This window comes from Culex quinquefasciatus, chromosome 2 (assembly GCF_015732765.1).
Source record: "Culex quinquefasciatus strain JHB chromosome 2, VPISU_Cqui_1.0_pri_paternal, whole genome shotgun sequence".
Classification (NCBI taxonomy): domain Eukaryota; kingdom Metazoa; phylum Arthropoda; class Insecta; order Diptera; family Culicidae; genus Culex; species Culex quinquefasciatus.
In genome coordinates this window covers 12,087,603-12,107,726 of record NC_051862.1, presented here as the reverse complement: position 1 = coordinate 12,107,726, position 20,124 = coordinate 12,087,603, and the positions used below count along the sequence as shown (strand labels likewise).

Here is a 20,124-nt window from a genome sequence, read left to right as displayed (position 1 = left end):
CGGTCAACGGGTATTGCATTGGACCACACACACTCTCGAATAAAAATCAACTGCGATTCCCACAAAAAGATTTACAAGCGACAACTTCATATACCTAGATCTCAGCTTAAAAGTATAATGTGGACTCTAGATTTCGATAAAGTACCAGGCGTCCTCTCCGAGTCACTGAGATCATTTGAAATATTGTTTTAATGGAAATCATCTAAGAACGAAAACAAGCAACACGCAGGAAAGTCACACCACAAAATAAAACAAAAAAGCTAAACCTACAGCTTAAAAACTTCTTTATTTGTAATCAATTAAATTAAACTTTTACAATGACACAAACGTACACGTTACGACGTTGCAGCTCTACAGTAAATAATTAGCGTAGTGCAGGGTAAGTAAATTTGACTGCTGCAGTGGGGGATGTGGAATGAAAATCTTCTCAACAACTCAATTCGAGGATTTGATGCTGGCATAAATTGTGCTTCTTCTTTTCATATCTTTCATGGCTCAAAACACTCACCCACACGCTTTTTCTCTCAATTATGCTTTTCTTTCTTACTAGCTAACAAATACAAAATCACGGTTTTGTTTAAATAATAAGAACAGATTGTGTTTGAAAAGCAATGCTGCTTGAAGTAAGTGGACGAATTTCGCGTGATCATTCGAGACGAAATGCCTTTTGTATTCGGGTTTTTGCGGCATTTCTTCGGTATTTACAACCTGATTCAAGAGTGAAAGAGGAGAAATTATAATCAAAAATATCATTCATTCTCAGTTATGAACTGCTTCTGCTTTAAGGCGCGCCCAGAATTGTACTTTCTTTGCATTTTTTGATTTTGATATTTTGCACAGTGAAGCTCCAGGCCTCAAGCTCTATCTACTCTATCATCCGGAACAGCGAGCAGGAGAAGATCATCCCGAAGACGAGCAGAATCGACACGATGATGCCGGCCCCGCCGATGATGGCCGCGTTGTCCCGGATCAGGTTCGACGTAATATCCAGACAGCCCTGGGCGTGGATGTTCTCCGGCGTCGGATTGTCCTGGCACGGCTTAAAGTCCGTCAGCGTTCGCTGGCAGCAGGACTGTGGGATCGAGCCGCGCCAGTCGTGGTACGTCTTGACGCCGCAGCACTTGAGCCGCTCCTGCGTGGTGTCCCAGGCCTGGGTGATGGACCGGCCGCCGGGCGCCCCGTACAGCCGCATCGACGAGTGCATCTCCTGCTGCATCGTCTGGGAGACCTTCTCGCGGAACACGTAGCCCAGGATGCCGCCGATCAGCATCGTCACGAAAATCAGGAAAATCAAAATAAAGTACTGCGAAACGAAAAGGAAACAAGCATTTTTAGAACAAACAACCAGCGAATCTCTCACGAGTCTTGATGGCTGAGATGAAGGTGTGTGAAGGGGCCACTCTCGTCACTCTGGTGAAACAATGCTGAAACGCGCAGCTCAAACCGCTTCCACTCACCGTCAGCAGCATGCACTTGAACTCCTTGGCGGCGCCGATGCACCCGAAGAAGGACAGCAAACAGACCAGGGCGGAGGTCGCAATCAGCACGTAGACCGCCCCGGAGAACAGGTTCGTCCCGAGCAGCTCGTTGATGAAGTTCTTGTCGACTAGCGTCCACACGCCGAGCCCGAACACGATGGCACCGCCGAGCTAAAAGTTAAAAAAAAAATTGTAAAAATTGCATGCCAAGCCGCAGGGGGAGTCACATGTCACGCGACAACACGACATCGAGATTACTTACGAAAATGATGAAATTGGAGACGAACATGCTATACTTGACACACTGCCCGCAGCAGTCCATTCTGCCGCCGGAACCCATCGTGAGGCGCGATTTGGGGGCGTCCTTGCCGGTTCAGTGGGGCTGTCCTGGAAGGGTAAAGGGAAGGGAAGTAGGGATTAGTTTAGTTGTTTTTAATAAAATCCGTTTAGGGCGAAGCAAATATTTTTTAAATATAATAATTGAAATTATAAGACTTCAACATTTCGATGGAAAAAAACTATTGGAAATGCATTATACACCCATACAGTTTATATGAAATAATTAGTTTTCAAAAATAAAAGATTTGACAAAAAAAAAAGCGATAGACAACTTTTTGCCTCTTTAAACATCGAAAATTCACCGAATTTAAAAGATTTTTGAATCAGCCCAAACATGCTCAACGAGATTTTAAACGCAGGGGAATGCATATTAGATAGATTTCTGTTGACCACACTAATATTTTCATTGAACATTTTTTGTACCAGCCTTATTTTGGGAAACATCTTCAAAAAGTTGAAATATTTCCATTTATATTTTGAGATTTGAACAAAAAATTACAAATAGAAATTAAATTATAAGAACTAGTTTTTAAAGAAATTTTGGTGAGATCACTTTGAACAGCCCAAAAATGGCTTTGAATTATTTTTCAAACAAATTTTGGTGCATCTTCTTTCGTGACAGAAATTATTTTGTTTGATGGCTCGTTTTAAGTTGCCAAATATGACTCACAGAGTCGCAATTGTTTTTTTTTATTTTGTCATGTTAACAATGTGTGACATAACCACCTGAACTTTTTTTCGAGTTAAGTTTTTTAATGTTCCAGCTTTTTGTTAATACTTTTTCTGAAATTTGATTTCTTCCAATTAGCCCGTTGCAAATATTTTTTCAAAGTTCATGTGGCCCTGCCCCTTTAAACTTGATCTGAAAAATTAGGGGGCAATTTTTTTTTCCGAAAAACACCAAAATTTCAAAGAAAATAGAAGTCTAATCAACTGAGAACAATCTAAAATGATTTTTTCTGCATTGGTAGTCATATTAAGCATATTTGGACTTGTTTAAAAATGTGTTGAATTATCATGAAATTACAACGTGCAGCACAGCAAAAAATATTTTTTGCAAAAAAAATTGTCGATGCTTCAATATTTTGGAAACTAATGTTGGCAAAACAACTGGACAGGTGTTTAATGCATTTTAAAACACTTTTTTCATTCAAATATTGAAACAGTAGCCGGTAATTTGAATTTTTAACTTTTTTTATTTTTTTGGTCAGAGTGACAGAAATTTAAAAAAAATGCAAAGGCCTAAATTGAATTTGACGAGATTTTGTTCTGCCGCTGCATGTTGAAAATTTATACTTCGATGCCGGTGTGCTCTTTTGAACTAAGCTTGCTGGGATTCCTGTCTAGATAGAACAAGAGAGTGCACGGGCATCGAATTACAGTATGTAAAAAAAGTATTTACACCCCTTGGGCACTATGCACATTTTGTGATGAAACATGTAAAAAATTTAAAGTTTGACAGGAACCTAGTACTACGTTTTGTTTCGAAACTCATGTCAAACATTTTGCTACAAAAAGCTTATGAAAAGATGATTTCTATAAAAAGTTATATAACAAATATTATTACAAAAATAAAAAGGTGCAAAAAAAGTTTGTACACCTTTCGAAAAATTAACATAAATAATGTTATTTGTTGACAAATCACCATAAATCCAGTCTCCCAACTCCAAATAGGCATCCTTGACTGATTAAAAAAATAATTTGGATTGAATTTAAAGTTTACTAACTACTTAGTATAAAAGTTTATACAACTCTGGAAATTCTATATAAAACTTATTATCTAAACTTAATTTTGCAAACTTTTAATTCAAATAAATGTCAATATATTACAATAGAATTGCTAAATAAACATTTTGGAGTGGGTATAACACCGTTTTGGGGGTATTTGTATCGATAGAATAGATTTTTCGTTGGAATTTCGTACCAACCCGGAATTACGTCGTCAGAAAATCCGCCGGCATCTGAACCGGTCCACGATTCACAAGTCAACCTATGTGGCATCGGAAAGGGCATAAAATTTCCGATCTTTTGATACCCAAACATTTAGGTTTTCTATAAAACCCACGTTTTTACTAGGTTCCTGTCAAACTTCAAATTTTTTACATGTTTCATCACAAAATGTGCATAGTGCCCAAGGGGTGTAAATACTTTTTTTACATACTGTATAATTATTTCAATTTTGAAGAAGGATTTTTTTCTTTTTTCAATGTAAACTTAAATTAACGAAATAAAATCCAATGCCAAATCAGTCAATTCTTTTACGAATCGAGGAAAGTTTTTTGATTATTCAATCTACTAGATCAGATCAAATTATGTAGGTTTCGAAATATAAAATTAGCTAACAAGTTATAGCAAAATTTATCACGATTGAGCATTTAATTTTGTGCATTTATCTGAAAAATAAATTAAAAAAAAACAAAACCATGCTATCATTATCGATTTTATGAAATCTGAAAAATATTCAGCCAGCTAAAAAAATCATATAATGAATTTTCAATTCAATCTATCTCATATTATTGGAAAAATAAAACATAAAATAATTGTGTTTCTTAATTTAAACATATTAAGGTTAAAAATTGCAAATCAAAACTCATATTGAAGCAATAATTGAAAATTAATATCAATTTATCAAAATGCTTGTAAATTCTAGAAGGCGCCAAGGGCGCCTTGGACCCAAGGTACGGCTCCGGTTGAAATTATGGCTCGTTATTTAAATTTTTATACCTTTTTATTTTTTTGCCATTTTTTTTCTATTTGATACACACAGTTTGAATTTTTATAAGTTTTATCTATTTTTGCAATCTATTTTGAAATAAAAATTCAAATTTACAAGTACAAAAAATGCCTCACGGATTTTGAATTAAGTATTTTTATCTGAGTTTTTACGATTGATTTTTTTATTTCATTATTTATTGTTAAGAGCGAGTTTTTCACCGATGTGAAACAGGTCGTATCGAGGTGCTCCGATTTGGATGAAACTTTCAGGGTTTGTTTGTCTATACATGAGATGAACTCATGCCAAATATGAGCCCTCTACGACAAAGGGAAGTGGGGTAAAACGGGCATTGAAGTTTGAGGTCCAAAAAACATGAAAAATGTTAAAATTGCTCGCATTTCCGTAAAACTTCATCAATTCCAGCTCTCTAAGATGCATTCGAATGGTCTTTTAAAGCCCTTCAAAATGTGCTATAGACATCCAGGATTGGTTTGACTTTTTCTCATGGCTTTTGCAAATTACTGTTAAAAATGGGTTTTTTTAAAACCTTAATAACTTTTTGCAACAGCCTCCAACACCCATACTCCCATAGGTCAAAATTTAGGGAATTTCATGGACTATAAGCCTACGGTATTAACTTTTTGGCCAATCGCAGTTTTTCTCATAGTTTTGCGATTTTTCTAGAACAAACATTTTACAACGTTGGTTTATGCCCTGTAGGCCTCCATAGCGGCACTTTTTGGTCTCAATTTTGACATATTCGGAATCCTCAGAAAATTTTACATTAGATTGAGGTGTAGGAATTTTGAATTTGATTGGAAAAAATGCCATTTAGAATTAATTAAAATATTATTTAGCATTTTGTCTAATTAGGGGTAAAACAAGTTTTCGCCTACTTGATACAGCATTTGACGTATTGATCATAGGGTAAATAAGATCTATTTCTTTTTTCAAAAATGTTTTATTTAATAATTTTTTAAATCAAAATTACAACTCCAATACTTCTAACTTACGTGAAATTGTCCGAGGATTCCGAATATGACAAAATTGAGACCAAAAAGTGCAGCTATAACAGCCTAACGGGCAAAAACTAACGTTGTAAAATGTTTGTTCTAGAAAAATCGTAAAACTATGAGAAAAACTGCGATTGGCCAAAAAGTTAATACCGTAGGCTTTTAGTCCATGACATTCGCTATCTTTTGACCTATGGGAGTATGGGTGTTGGAGGCTGTTGCAAAAAGTTATTAAGGTTTTAAAAAAACCCATTTTTAACAGTAATTTGCAAAAGCTATGAGAAAAAGTCAAACCAATCCTGGATGTCTATAGCACATTTTGAAGGGCTTTAACCATTCGAATGCATCTAAGAGAGCTGGAATTGATGAAGTTTTACGGAAATGCGAGCAATTTTAACATTTTTCATGTTTTTTGGACCTCAAACTTCAATGCCCGTTTTACCCCACTTCCCTTTGTCGTAGTGGGCTCATATTTGGCATGAGTTCATCTCATGTATAGACAAACAAACGCTGAAAGTTTCATCCAAATCGGAGCACCTCGATACGACCTCTAGAACAAACCGAGCAGAATCTACAAATACTGCCTCTTAAGTTATCTGCATTTTTTATTAAATTAAGATTTTTACAAATTTTCCCTAAAAGAGCACTTAACTCGAAAAATGTTATCATAGATAAGGCTTAGAAACTGACTCTTAGTTGAACGGTTCTCCAAATCTATGAATTACAAATCAAGATATTTTGTTTGAAAACTATGGTTTTTTGCCTTAAAAACAATAGCAATATACAAAAAATTTAGTTTTTTGGAAAATTGAAAAAAAAAAAACTCCAGAAGTCCTGAAAAAACTGCAACATTCTATACATATTATAATAACAACACCATAAACAAATCTAAAAAAATGCAATTCCGTCGTGAAAAATTCTAGAACGACGTTGCCTGGTTTTTCTCTACTAAAAATAACGAAATCGAAAAGTAAAACTTTATGTTACAAGAACTTTTCAACACTGAAATGGGTTTTTGAAAAGTTGACCTTTTTAGCACTTCTATTGGAAAGTAATGCTTTTCAATATTGTTTTGATTTGAACGATGAATTGACTGAGCATATTTAACTTTTACTTAGAAGTTAATTCAAAAATTGTTTTTAGTGCATAATTGGCAAAGGGAGCGCGTGGTCGTAAAAATATTCGGAGTGAAAAGTGATTTTTTTTGTGTGTGCCTTTTTTTTCGCATTTTTGTCGTGAATTGTGTGCTGCGAGGAGAAGATTACCATCTGAAAATGCAGCGTCATCAGTGCATAATTGGCAAAGGGAGCGCGTGGTCGTAAAAAATATTCGGAGTGAAAAGTGATTTCTTTTGTGATTTTCAAAGCCCTTCCTATATCATTGTTGATCGGAAGGCACGGCGTCGGGTGGATTGTGTTTAAATTTTTCAAATAAGGTTTAATTTTGTTGTTGTGAAAAAGCCATTTCTATATAATGATCGAAAGACGCACTGACAATTTGGATCGTTGAGTTAATAGTGGAGCAAAATAACTGTGTGTGAGTGATTTTGTGTGTTAACCAGAAAGACCTTCCCATAGCATCGTTGCTCGGAAAGCTCACCGACGGGTCTGTTATGAAAGTCCTCTCCATAGCGTCGTAGCTAGGGAGGCATCCTACTAACCCAAAAAAAAATTAATCACGTGATGCTTGAAGTATTGACTAATAAAGTAGGGATCTTCAGAGGTTAAACAGTGAACGGATGGTTGGCTCCCACTGATCATTTTTGATTCATTGTTTAACTTCAGCTGATCTGTCAATAACGGAGTAGCAGCTCATTGGCAGTCAACCATGCTCATAAAAAAAACGGAATCGACGTAACACCTTATAATGTGGCCCTCTTAAACCTTGCGGTTTCGTCAACGGATCCACAGGTGTGTATCGTTCTTTTTGCGACAAGACTCCGACTCCCGGGTCTCCTAAGTGTGAAGGTATGGCACGGGGAGAGGGCACCGAATACCTATATTTTACACTTAGAATTTTTTTGCTCATGCTCATGCTCATGCTCAAGTTAACTCAAAAATTGTTTTTTCGGATTTGCAAAAAATGATGCTGTGGATTCAACGGTCTCAAAAAAATTTTGATTTCTCAAACGCTTGGTGAACATCCTTCGATAAACTCGTGCTGAAAAAATCTTCATTTTGCAACTTGGTGCATAAACTACTATTTTGGCTGGATTATTTTTTCAATTTGAATTTTCAACTCGATTCCTCTAAACTTGCACCGGAACAACAATTTCAGGCGTCATAATTCATTTTCTTACCATGATTTAACAAAAAGTCTTCTTGTTTGATAAAAATCTGCAAACTCATTTGGCCTTAAAATTTAACTCAAACCTTCTGAAAATAGATGTTTGAGTTTTGAGTAGAATGGTCTTGAAAATAATATTAAACATATATTCTAGCAAGTAAAACTAGTTATTTAAATGTTTCGATCTGCGGTTGAGAATTCTTTTATCTGAAATTTTGAATTGATGCCAAACGATTGATCTATTTATAACTCCAAAGAAAAAAAAAATCAAATTAGTTACAATTTGCACCTCAAATCTCCAATCTCCAATTAACCCTTACAATCACGCAATCCGGCACAACCAAGCAAACCGTCCGTTATCGCGCCCATGTGCTAATAGATGACGCGACCTGGGCTCGAGACCACGGGACGGAAAGCTGTAAATCGTAAACGAAAGGGAAAATCTTGCAAAACAAACAACACCAGCAGAGAGAATCATTGTTATCCGAGCATTCGTTGGTGAAGGTTGTCTGAATCAACATGACTCGTCGCGTCCCGGCGCAAAACGCCGGCAATATTGCCCTACCTGCGGCTCAAGCAGGCAAAAAAGTGGGAATTTCCAAAAGGAAGGTTGAGGCCTCAACTGATGGCCAAAAACCGGGGATTTCCAAAAGGAAGGTGCTTTTGGAAGTGACATCGAACAGCAAAAAGACGAAAAAGAGCGACGGTACTGTACCGATGGATGAGGAGGAGGAGAACTCTTCGTCGCACGAGGAGCAGCTATTGAAGAACAACAAGTTTGCTGGACTGCCTGACGAGGACCAGGTAGCGGAAGCAAAGGAGAATGAAGTGAAACAGCGAAAGGAGAAACTGCCTCCTTTTTATGTGCGGCAATCAGCAGCAACGATCGACTTTCGAGCGGGGCTGGTTGAACTCATCAAGTCTGGGAAAGTCCTAGGCAACATTCGTCTGTGTCAGGACGGATTTAAGGTGCTGGTGCAATCCAGGCAGCACTATCAACTGGTCAAGGATTACTTGACCGAAAACGAGGCGGAGTACTTTACCCATGATGTCGCCATGGATAAGCCGTACAAAATCGTCGTCAGAGGTCTGTACGACATGCCAGTGGAGGAATTAGCTGCCGAGCTAAAAGTTTTGAAACTGGATGTGTTGGCCGTGCACAAAATGAGCCGACGCAACAAAGACATCAAGTACCGTGACCAGCTCTACCTGCTGCATTTGGCTAAGGGATCGACGACGCTTCCTGAGCTGAAGGCAATTCGAGCGGTTTTCAACATTATCGTGTCGTGGGAGCGATACCGACCAGTGCATCGTGACGTCACACAATGCTTCAACTGCCTGGGTTTCGGGCACGGAGGTAAGAACTGCCACCTGAAGCGTCGTTGCGCCAAATGTGGTACCGATGCGCACATCACATCCCAGTGCATCCAAGATTCGCTGGTGAAGTGCCTCAACTGCAACGGTGAGCACTCGTCAACCGACCGAAAGTGCCCCAAGAGAGCTGAGTTCGTGAAAATTCGGCAGCAAGCATCGACGAAGAATCAGCCTCAGCGTCGTAGAACTCCTCCAGCCCTGGTGGAGGAAAATTTTCCACCTCTTCAACCGCGACGCCAGGTCCCAAACTTGGCACCGTTGCCGTTGGATCCCAGGAAGAGAGCTGAGATGAATCATCCACGGCCGGGTTCCAGCCAGGAGCCGAGACCGCCACCACCGGGCTTCAGCCAGGAGCCAAGACCAACCCAAGAACCAGCAGTTGAGGAAAATGGTAATGATCTTTACACCTCAACCGAACTCCTCAATATTTTCAAACAGATGTCCGCTGCACTGCGTGGATGCAAAACCAAGACCCAGCAGATTGAAGTGCTGACCTCGTTCGTCATCCAGTATGGATCGTAGGTCCCTCAAGCTGCTGAATTGGAACGCTTGCTCCATTAGGAGGAAGAATTTAGAGCTGGTGGATTTTCTTCGCGAGAAGGAGATCGACGTAGCTGCCATCACGGAAACTCATCTGAAGCCCGGTGAAAAAGTTTATCTGCAAAACTACAAGATCGCGACGCAGCTCGATAGGACCACCTCTGGAGGAGGAGGTGTGCTTGTCGCTGTTCATCGTGATCTCAAGCCACGCCGGCTGCCACACTTTAAGCTGGACATCATCGAGGCCGTTGGAGTGGAAATTCCCACTTCGGTTGGCCCAGTACTCTTCATTGCTGCATACTGTCCACGTCAGGTGAATGCCAGAGATGGTTCAGCAGCAAAACTGAAGAGCGATATCCAGAAGCTGACACGGCGGAGCGCAAAGTACATCATCGCTGGTGACCTCAACGCGAAGCATGAAGTTTGGGGCAACAGCAGGAGGAATCGGAACGGAGTGATTCTGCACAACGATCTGCAAAACGGATACTACAACGTTGTGAGTCCGGATCGTCCAACGAGGGTGGCTCGGTCTGGGAATCACTCAATCATCGACTTCTTCATTACCAATATGGCTGAGAACGTGGCTCATCCTGAGGTGTTTGAAGAGTTGAGTTCTGATCACTATCCGGTGGTTGTGGAGGTTGGAGCTTCCGTTACTCCGCAGCGGCAACCAACCCGGAAAGATTACCACAACGTTGACTGGCAGCAGTTTCAGCAAGTGGTCGACAGCAACATCGACTATGATCAACACCCGGAAACTTCTGCCGATATTGATCGTTCGCTGGAGGTGATCCAGCAGGCTATCAACCAAGCAGAGGCTGCCAACGTTCGGGAGGTTCCTGTTAATTTTAAGGTAACTGATATTGACGTAGATACTAAACACTTGATTAGACTTAGGAATGTTTATAGGAGACAATATCAACGGACTGGGGACTATGACAAAAGATTTCAGTGAACAATTTGAACAAAATCATACAAGACCGACTTGACAATATCAGAAATCAAGAATTTTCAAAACATGTAAGCCAGCTTGGGAATTATTCAAAACCATTTTGGAAACTTTCAAAAGTTCTTAAAAACAAACCAAAGCCTATTCCTCCTCTTATTGTTGAGGATTCTCCTTTGATTACATCCGAGGAAAAGGCAAATGCACTTGGGCTTCATTTTGTTAGTTCACATAATCTTGGCGCTTCCATGACCAGCCGTAAAGAAACATCAGTTGCCAATAGTATTTCAACAATCAATGACTCTACCTTTGAATTTCCTGCAGATTCCCATGTTTCTGGTGAGGAAGTCAAAGTTGCAGTTAAACAAATGAAAAATATGAAAGCTCCAGGCTTTGATAACATTTTAATCTGGTGTTGAAAAAACAGAGTGATCAGTTCTTTCAACATCTAGCCAATATTTTCAATAAATGTTTGCAACTTGGTTACTTCCCCACCAATTGGAAGCTGGGCAAAGTCATACCAATTTTGAAGCCTCAAAAGATCCAACATCGCCAACAAGTTATCGTCCCATTAGTCTTTTGAGTAGTCTGTCCAAACTCTTTGAGAAGGTCATCTATTCAAGGCTTTTGGATTTTACCAACGATAATAATATAATTTTGAACGAGCAGTTTGGCTTCCGAAAGGGACATAATACTGCTCATCAGCTTACGAGAGTAACTAAAATCATCAAGCAGAACAAGCTTGAGTCTAAATCAACTGCTATGGCTTTGTTGGATGTTGAGAAGGCTTTTGACAATGTTTGGCATGATGGTTTGATACATAAACTGTATTTATACGGTTTTCCAATGTATCTTATCAAAATTATCCAGCACTATCTTTCGGAGAGATCGTTCAGGGTTTTCTGAATGGGATTGCTTCTGGATTATTCAACATTGATGCTGGGGTTCCCCAAGGAAGTATTCTTGGCCCACTTCTGTACAATATTTTTACATCTGATTTGCCTACTCTTCCTGGTAATGGTGTGTTGTCACTTTTGCTGATGACACTGCCGTTATTTATAAGGGTAAAATAACCAGATATTTAGTTGGCCGTCTTCAGAAGGGTCTTGACGTTCTTTCCGAATACTTTGGCGACTGGAAAATTCGCATAAATGCAGCCAAAACTCAAACCATCATTTTTCCACTTTCCAAATCGGCCAGATTTGTCCCAAAGGATGATGTTTTGATTAAAATGAATGATGTTTCGATACCCTGGTCAAAGGAAGTTGTCTATTTAGGTCTCATACTTGACTCGAAACTTTTGTTTCGGCAGCATGTAGATAAAATATTGAACAAGTGCAGCATTCTCATCAGGTGTTTGTATCCTTTAATTAACAGAAAATCAAAGCTATCTTTGAAAAATAAGTTAGCAGTTTACAAACAAATAATTTACCCCGTTATTGAGTATGCAGTACCTGTTTGGGAGTGTTGCGCTAGAACTCATAAATTGAAGCTCCAGCGTGTCCAAAACAAGGTACTCAAAATGGTTTTGAATGTTCCTGGCTGGACAAGATCAAGTGAGGTTCATGAATTAGCAGAAGTTAAAATGTTGGATCAGAAGATTCAAGAAAAATGTTTGAAATTCAGGGAAAAATGTGCTATATCTGAATACCCCTTGATTCAAGGATTGGTTTAGTTTATGGTAAGATTAAGTTAGTTTTAGGTTAGGTTATGTTTTCTTAACATAACATTTTTTTTTTCCTCATTGTACCTAGTGTTACAAAAATGATAAATCATATACTTTTAAAGTTATAAAAATGAACAGTGTTTAAATCACGAAAAACAAACTAAAGCTGAAGAGCCACAGCTGACCACTTATTATGTAAACCAAATGTAATTATTATAAGAAAGATTCAATAAAGTATATTTAATTCAAAAAAAAAAAAAAAAAAAAAATTCCAGCAGAGAGAAAAACGAAACCGGCACTCTTGCTGTCGTTGAAACCGGGTCTTTTTTTGCGCTGAAAAAGGCGCTGACCAGTTGCAGTTCTTACTTTTTATAGACCAAGCTGCACACACTGTAATTAATACAAAATGCAGTTACCGGCCTAGGATTTGAACCAGGAAACTGCAGTAGCTTGTCGTCGCTATTTTTTTCGGGGTCAACCATAAACAACGTATATTTTCAACTCTCTTGATTTTCTAGAAGATGTAGATTTTCGGGATCTGCCTTCGACTGTTCTGAAAACGTCATTTGCGGACAACCCCTTTCCGGGCACATTGACGAGGTCATTATCAAGTGCAAAGCCGCGTGTAATTGTCTCACGCCGAGAACTGAAAACTGTCGGAACTAATAGGAATAGGTTACGGGGTTTCGCTACAGAGAACCCCCTCACTCAGGCTACCAAGCCAGTTCACCTCGTCGTCTTCATCGTCGTCGTCGTCGTTGCAAAACACGAGGGGGTTGAACCGAGACTACCGGTGAAGCACCCAATTGGTGTCAATTATAATCAATTACGACAAACCTGGGAGGCAGGTTCTTGACGGAGTTTGTTTCTACTTTGGCACGATGAATGGGGCAAAGATGAGCTCAATAAACGAGACGAAATATATAGTTTTAATTGTTATGTTCTGTGGATTAAATTATTGCCTCCGAGAAGGTCAATATCAGTTTCAATTATTATAGCATTGTGTGAATCATCTTTTAAAATAGTTCTTATTGGCATGCTAAAACTTGGCAATTAGAGTATTTTTATATCTGCTCATCTAAAAATGTCTTAAGTCATTATTGTTATGACTTTTGACACTTAGTTTTCAACACATAATGATTACTTTTGGTGACCATTTTTCTTTGTATTGTCTTGATACGAAAATCTTCATTAATCAATTACTGTAGTTCTGTAGAAAGTTTAGAAAATAATTTTGTAAAAATAGAAAAAAAAAACGTGGATAACTTTAAAGTTGATTGCGTTACGATTCAAATAAATTGTAATAATAACTTTTTAAAGCAAGTTTTATAGCTTAAATTAAAATATTTTAACAATTTTATGTTTAAAAAATAAATTATTTTATTTTGTCTCAAGTTTATTGCACCGATTGATTGATGTCTACTCATAATCCACAAAGAATCCACTCTCAGGAAAAAAAAATCAATCATCACATCTCACCGCACGCCGTCCGATCCTCAAACTTAATCGTGGGCAGCTTAAAAGTGCGCACTACTCACACAAAAATTCCGCGATAAAAGCCGCGAGTCACCCCGTTCAAGGCTTCGCGCTCGGACCTCTTTTTTATTTTTTGTTGTTTTGCTCGTTGGCCGTTCGATTCGCTCCACAAACCCTCAACCAGCGGTCAATTTTCAAGAATCCTTGGCCCTGAACACACGACGCCGATGATGACGTTTCAGGCGGAAGATACCCGACGCCAGGCCTGGACGGACTCCCTTCACTTTTTGTGCCTGCAACAGTAGTGGCAATCGTTGTGAATGACCTCTCGGACACCGACTTTGTGCGGCGGAGTGGTCGAGCTGATTGAACACGAACCGTGAGTTTGCAAACGTGACAAATCTAGAATTGTTTCGAGGATGATGGCGATGATGACTGGTTTCACGGTGCTTAGACGGGGTACACAGTAAAAAAAATCATTTAAATCATACATTGGACACATTTTCAACCAAAAATGTTCAACTTTTTCAACTGTACATTCACTAATCCAAACGTGTGATGGAATGCGACCTGGTTGGTGGTGGTGGTGGTGGCGGCGGAAACTCGATCGGACGCCACCTGAGATAGACAGGTGGAGGTGACTTCAACAATGGGTCACGAACCCGCGTCGAACTGGTCATCATGGAGTGTGGAGAGGGTTACGGCGCGAGGATATTCATGAAGTTGATAATCATGGGTTAGTGCTGTATAATAAAAACGAGTGTGAACATAAAAATGTCATTCCATATGCGATTAGATTTCTGCGCTGCTATTGCAAAGAGTTGTGAAATAGTGCCCGGTTGGTGGTACAAGGGTAGGATGTCCAGTCCAAGGTAGAACTTCTTATTTATTGGGTGGAAATTCTTGAAGTATAGTTTGTAAGCAAGCAGGTTTCACTAAACAGTTTTGCCAAATAAGTTCAATGGTGATAATTGATGAATGGGATAATAATAAAAATAAGCCTGAATCTTGCCTGCCTGGTTAAAGGCAAATAACTTCATGATTCTAAATCCGGACACTTAGTAGCATATCATTTTTGTTATAGCTGACAAAAAAACATGTAATAAGTTGGAAATGAAGAAATACCATCAGGATGTAGTATTAACAGTCAGTTTTAAGAGAATGCCTGCAAAATATGTCTTTTCTAGCAATTTTGCATCAGAATTTGAAAATTAAAATGACTTGTTGTGCTTCGAATCCCGGAAAAGCTGATTCGAAATCCGGACACTTTTGCTTCGATTTCCGGACACTCGTTTTTGCTAACGAATCGCAAAAATTTTGACCGAAACGTTAGTGAATGGCATTCTTTAGGTCTCAAATAAGCTATTTAAATCAAAACAATCGATATTTTATATAAAAATTTGCTAGAATTTAAGGAAATCAAAACCATACATTTCTGCTTTGCCTTCCCGGTGCTTCGGACGCCTCTGAAATATTTCACGTGAAATGTTTCGCATTTTTGGTAATCTTATAATTTTATTTTATTTGATTGTTTTGACATTAACTACAGCGTTCAAACAAACTTTAAAAGAAAGTTGATGCTAGAATTCATCAAATAACACATTTGACATTCATAATTCGAACTTATATCCAAATAATTGATAAAACAAGATGAGGTGTCCGGGTTTCGAAGCGTCCGGGAATTCGAATTATGACGTTACTTAAGAGCTGCTCTCTTTTTCCATGATGATGTTTGAAATACACTCAAACCTCGATGGTTTGACACCAACTGTTGTCAAACGAACGGGGTCACTTTTTAGTTTGCCACCCCTTTTACACGGAGTTCACACACACTACCAAACATTTGTTTTGATAGTGTGCGTGAACGCCGTGTAAAAAGTGACAGTTTTTCACTTTTTAGTTTGACTTTGACCGACCAATGGGGTACAAACTACAAAAGTGTCAAACGAAAAAGTGACCAACCACCGGGGGTTGAGTGTATGTTAATGTAAAACAAGCTGCAAAACCGAATATCATCCATTAGTGTATACAATAGGATGTAACAAAAATGACTTTTTGGCGGGCATTCAGGGGTTTGTTCCGGTGGGCATACTGAGCCTAAATCCCAAATATGAGCTTGATTGGACGTAACAGGAGCTTGGACGTAAGTTTGGAGCATCCTGGAGCTCGGTACAGACCTTCAAAGTTTGGCATTTTTTCGAAAAATCGGTCCTAGCAAAATCAAAAGGCGTCTCGGGCGTCGCGAGGTGCGACGCATATCTTTTTTGCCGGGGCCGATTTTTCGAAAAAATGCCAAACTTTGAAGTTCTGTACCGAGCTCCAGGATGCTCCAAACTTCAATGTTATATATACCAAAAGATGCGCAAGGATCTGGCTTACACGCCAGTGATGTTTTTGGTAAACGCATTGGTGGCCAAAACGCCTCAAAAAGTGACATTTTTGAAAAAATCTTTTTTTACGGGTTAAATCCCATTTAAAATTGAAGGGCGGAGCGCCAGCTCCTGTTACGCCCAATCAAGCACATATTTGGGATTTAGGCTCAGTATGCCCACCGAAACAAACCCATGAATGCCCGCCAAAAAGTCATTTTTGTTACATCCTAGTATACAAGGTGCCGAAGATTTTGTATGAAAAAACTTCATGTTTTCAATTTCTTTTTGCCTTCCTCACTGAGGATAAGGCTATAATCCTGCTCTAAAAATGAACTTTTTATTAAAAGCTCGAAGACCCACCTTCATGTGTACATATCGACTCAGAATCGAAAACTGAACAAACGTCTGTGTGTGTGTATGTGACCAAAATTCTCATTGAGTTTTCTCAGCACTGGCTGAACCGATTGTGGTCAAACCAGTTGCATTCGATTTGGTTTAAGGTCCCATACGTACCTTTTGATTTTTATAAAGTTTCGAAAAGTTATGTAAAAAATATAAAAATTGAAATAACAAGCCATAGTTTCAACATTTGAATGAAAAAAATGTTTTGCAAACATTAGTTTTCAAAATATCCAAGTATTGAAAAGATTTATTTTTTCGCCGAAAAAAAAACTTTTTGTGGTGCTGTACATTGGAATTCCACAAAAATTTAAAATATTTTTTATCGATTCCAGACATGCTAAATATGATTTTAAACGCAGGAAAATGCATTTCTAATTGTTTTCAGTTGAATAGACTTCTGAAAAAGTTGGTCATCGTCCATCATGGCCGTTCATCGTCACCCGCGACAGACACGGATGACGAAACAAAGCGAAAAGCAAAAAGTAACCTTTTCAAAACTTTTTTTTCGTAAAACCACGATAACTCGTGATGTTTACAAGCAATCCCCTTATGTTTATATATATATTTTTTTTGTTATTTTCTGCTCTACAACTTTGTAGAACATTGTTACATTCTAAAATATAACCTTGCAAAGTTAGAAAAAAACACGAAATTTTATAATTAAAATTTTTGTTCTAAATGAAAAAATGACCCTTCTGGGTCAATATAAATTTGAAAAGTAAATTAAATTTCCCTTAAAATGACATGTTCCAAAAAAATTTACAGTCGAGTAACGGAAAATGGCAGACTTTTTAAAACTTTTTTAGTGTTTTTCACGATGAAAATTATTATTGTTACCACCTTTGAAATATGACACACATCAAAATAAGTTGACTCGTTACACATTTGTACTATCACCCCACTAATCAGTCAACAGAAGTGTCATTCATAACGCCTCATCCATTCAAGCAGTGGGTCAATGAACGCCCCCCTTGCGGTTCAATATCTAATTCCGGCCACGAAGTGTCCCTGGTCAGTGCCACAGTTTTTTACACCCATGAACCTATTATGTTTACCTTCTAATGGCTTTTTGCCCCACATTGACACCTGTGTCTTCCTGTGAGTGTGTGTGTGTGTGTGTGTGCGCGCCCTCGTGTGATTAATGTGTCTGTTATTTTTAAGTGCATCACACGCCGCGGAAGTAGCCTACAACACTACTGAAACACAGAAAGAAAAACTTTTGTTTTTATGGTTGATTTGCGTGTCTGGTGCAGTCAGCGTAATAAATTGACATCCATTCATGCACATTGCTGCATAGTCTGGACTCAACTACCACTGCTACTGGAAAGGTGCAATGTCCTTTGTCCGGTCGTGGCCACTGAAATTCTTGGCTGTTCCATATTTTTTCCGGTTCTGCCACCACATCAGGTTCGTTTTTAATGACCGCAGTAGAACATGCAATGTTTGTTTTAATAATGAGCTTGAGCCGGTATTTAGTGCAATAATCGTTTCCTTTGAAAATCACATAATCATCTATCAAAATACGACTCTACTAAAAATGACTACTTTTCTAATGAAGTCTTTTGAGCCTTGCCCAAACTATTGCAAGATAAGCCGACTCGAGTGGTCAAGCACCAGAAAAAAAGTCACCCCTTGAGGCGTTGATCAGCAGCAGCAGAAGCCTAACGGGCCAAGACATGGTCATAAAACCGATGTCGAACGAGCTGACAATTTTCAGCAAGCTAGTGTGTGAGATGTTTCTTCTCCGGCTGGTTGCGTCTCAATCGAAGTCTGTATCAATGTAGCCGGAGGCAATGGTGGTCCAGCCAAAACATTGCAAAAGTCTCCGTCTGTGTGATTGTCCACCAGGGACTGGGCGGTTGAAAGAAGGGGTGTGGTTCGATTGAGGTTTGATTAGACGGAGGAATGTGATTTTGAGCAGGGGTTCTCTAGCTTTGAGTCATAAACTTTCGTAGAAAACCAGGAACAAAATGGATTGTTATTGAGCCATTCTCTCCGGAAACAAAAATAATTTTTTATTAGCATTTGATTTTTTAAATTAATTTTAATGTCCATGATAATTATGCACGTAATTTAACTGTTACTGGTTAAATCAAACATTCTAATGTTTGTTTGTGACTTAAAATATCAACATGATTTAGCATGTTTGTCGACCGAATTTTTGGGCTTCATTGTACGTCAAAAAAGTTTGCCGCGTAGCCAGAGCTTTTGAACTGTCTCATTGTAGATGCACTTGGCAGGAGACATTCTACGAAAATCAATACTTTTCTATTAAACCATCAACTTTACGTTTTTGGTTAAATAAAGTTAAAACTCAATAAATATGCCAAAAATCACTTCCAATTCATGTTTTAAAAGATTTCCATTGATTTTGAAAAATTCAATGAATAAAAATCCAAGTGTCTCATTGCTACCCATGGGCTGAAATGAGTGGGGAACAATGAGACATCCGTGGATTTTCGGTACATTCTTAATTTTGGTCGAACCTAATGAAAGGACATTGTACACTAAAATAAAAAAATATAGTACCAAATACCTTTATTCTAGGAATTTTGCCTCTTTTCCTTATTTAGTAATCGGTTTTTTCGGATTACTTAAAAATTCCTAGAATTTAGAAATTTAGTACTTTTATTTTTTTTCAGTGTAGCCACACTCATTTCCTTTGAAACGTCGAAATTTTTTTGAAGAAATGTTAGTAACACGGTGCTCAAAATACCGTTTTTATGAAAAAAATATACAATCCGAGATTTTGGGGTCTATCGATTCCTTACACCATAGCGCATCTCTGTGCAAAAAATAAAAACATTCGCTGATGTAGTTCTCGAGATACAGCCCTTTTAAGATGTTACATCCGATTTTCAATAAGAAAACCAAAACAATCAATACAATTTTAGCATTTCAAAGAATATGCATTTCAAGATAATGATGTTTTTTGCTTCATATGACTGTCAAGTATCTCTGAGCCAAGTTTCAGAAGGTTTGCTGATGTAGTTCTCGAGATACAGCCATTTTAAAATGTTATTTCCGTGTTTTTCAAAGAAAATCCATAAAATCAATTCTCGAGAACTACATCAGCAAACCTTCTGGCCCAGAGATACTTGGCAGTCATATGAAGCAAAATCACCTTTATCTCGGAGTGCATATTCTTTAAAATGTTGAAATTGAATTGATATTATGGATTTTCTTTGAAAAAATCGGAAATAACATTTTTAAATGGCAGTATCTCGAGAACTACATCAGCAAACCTTCTGAAACTTGGCCCAGAGATACTTGACAGTCATATGAATCAAAAAACATCATGTGTGTGTGTGTGTGTGCAACCGACCAAACGGGACCACGCGGTCGCTTCTTACAAATTGAGTTGTTTCCATGTATTTTAGATTTACATTCTATACATGCAAATAACTCGCATAGGCATTTGGATGGTGTTAGCTCTGCCGAGCTTCGGTGACCCATTTCTACGCAGGCTAGCCGTGCGCGAGGTACCTCAGCTTGAATCGACAAGCCCCGCCCTAA

General features: G+C 38.4%; 1 protein-coding gene across 2 annotated transcripts in view; it reads right to left on the bottom strand.

The window, feature by feature from the left end:
• Positions 1-261: 261 nt before the first annotated feature.
• LOC6038359 (tetraspanin-11) overlaps positions 262-20,124 on the bottom strand; it is a 35,991-nt gene continuing 16,128 nt past the window's right edge. For both annotated transcript variants that reach the window (XM_038256088.1, XM_038256089.1), the window contains exons 3-5: positions 1,741-1,865; positions 1,458-1,649; positions 262-1,303 (exon numbers count right to left, since the gene is read on the bottom strand). In XM_038256088.1, coding sequence (XP_038112016.1) covers positions 866-1,303; positions 1,458-1,649; positions 1,741-1,818 — 708 coding nt within the window. In that variant the 5' untranslated portion in view covers positions 1,819-1,865 and the 3' untranslated portion in view covers positions 262-865. The remainder of the gene's footprint in view (positions 1,304-1,457; positions 1,650-1,740; positions 1,866-20,124) is intronic.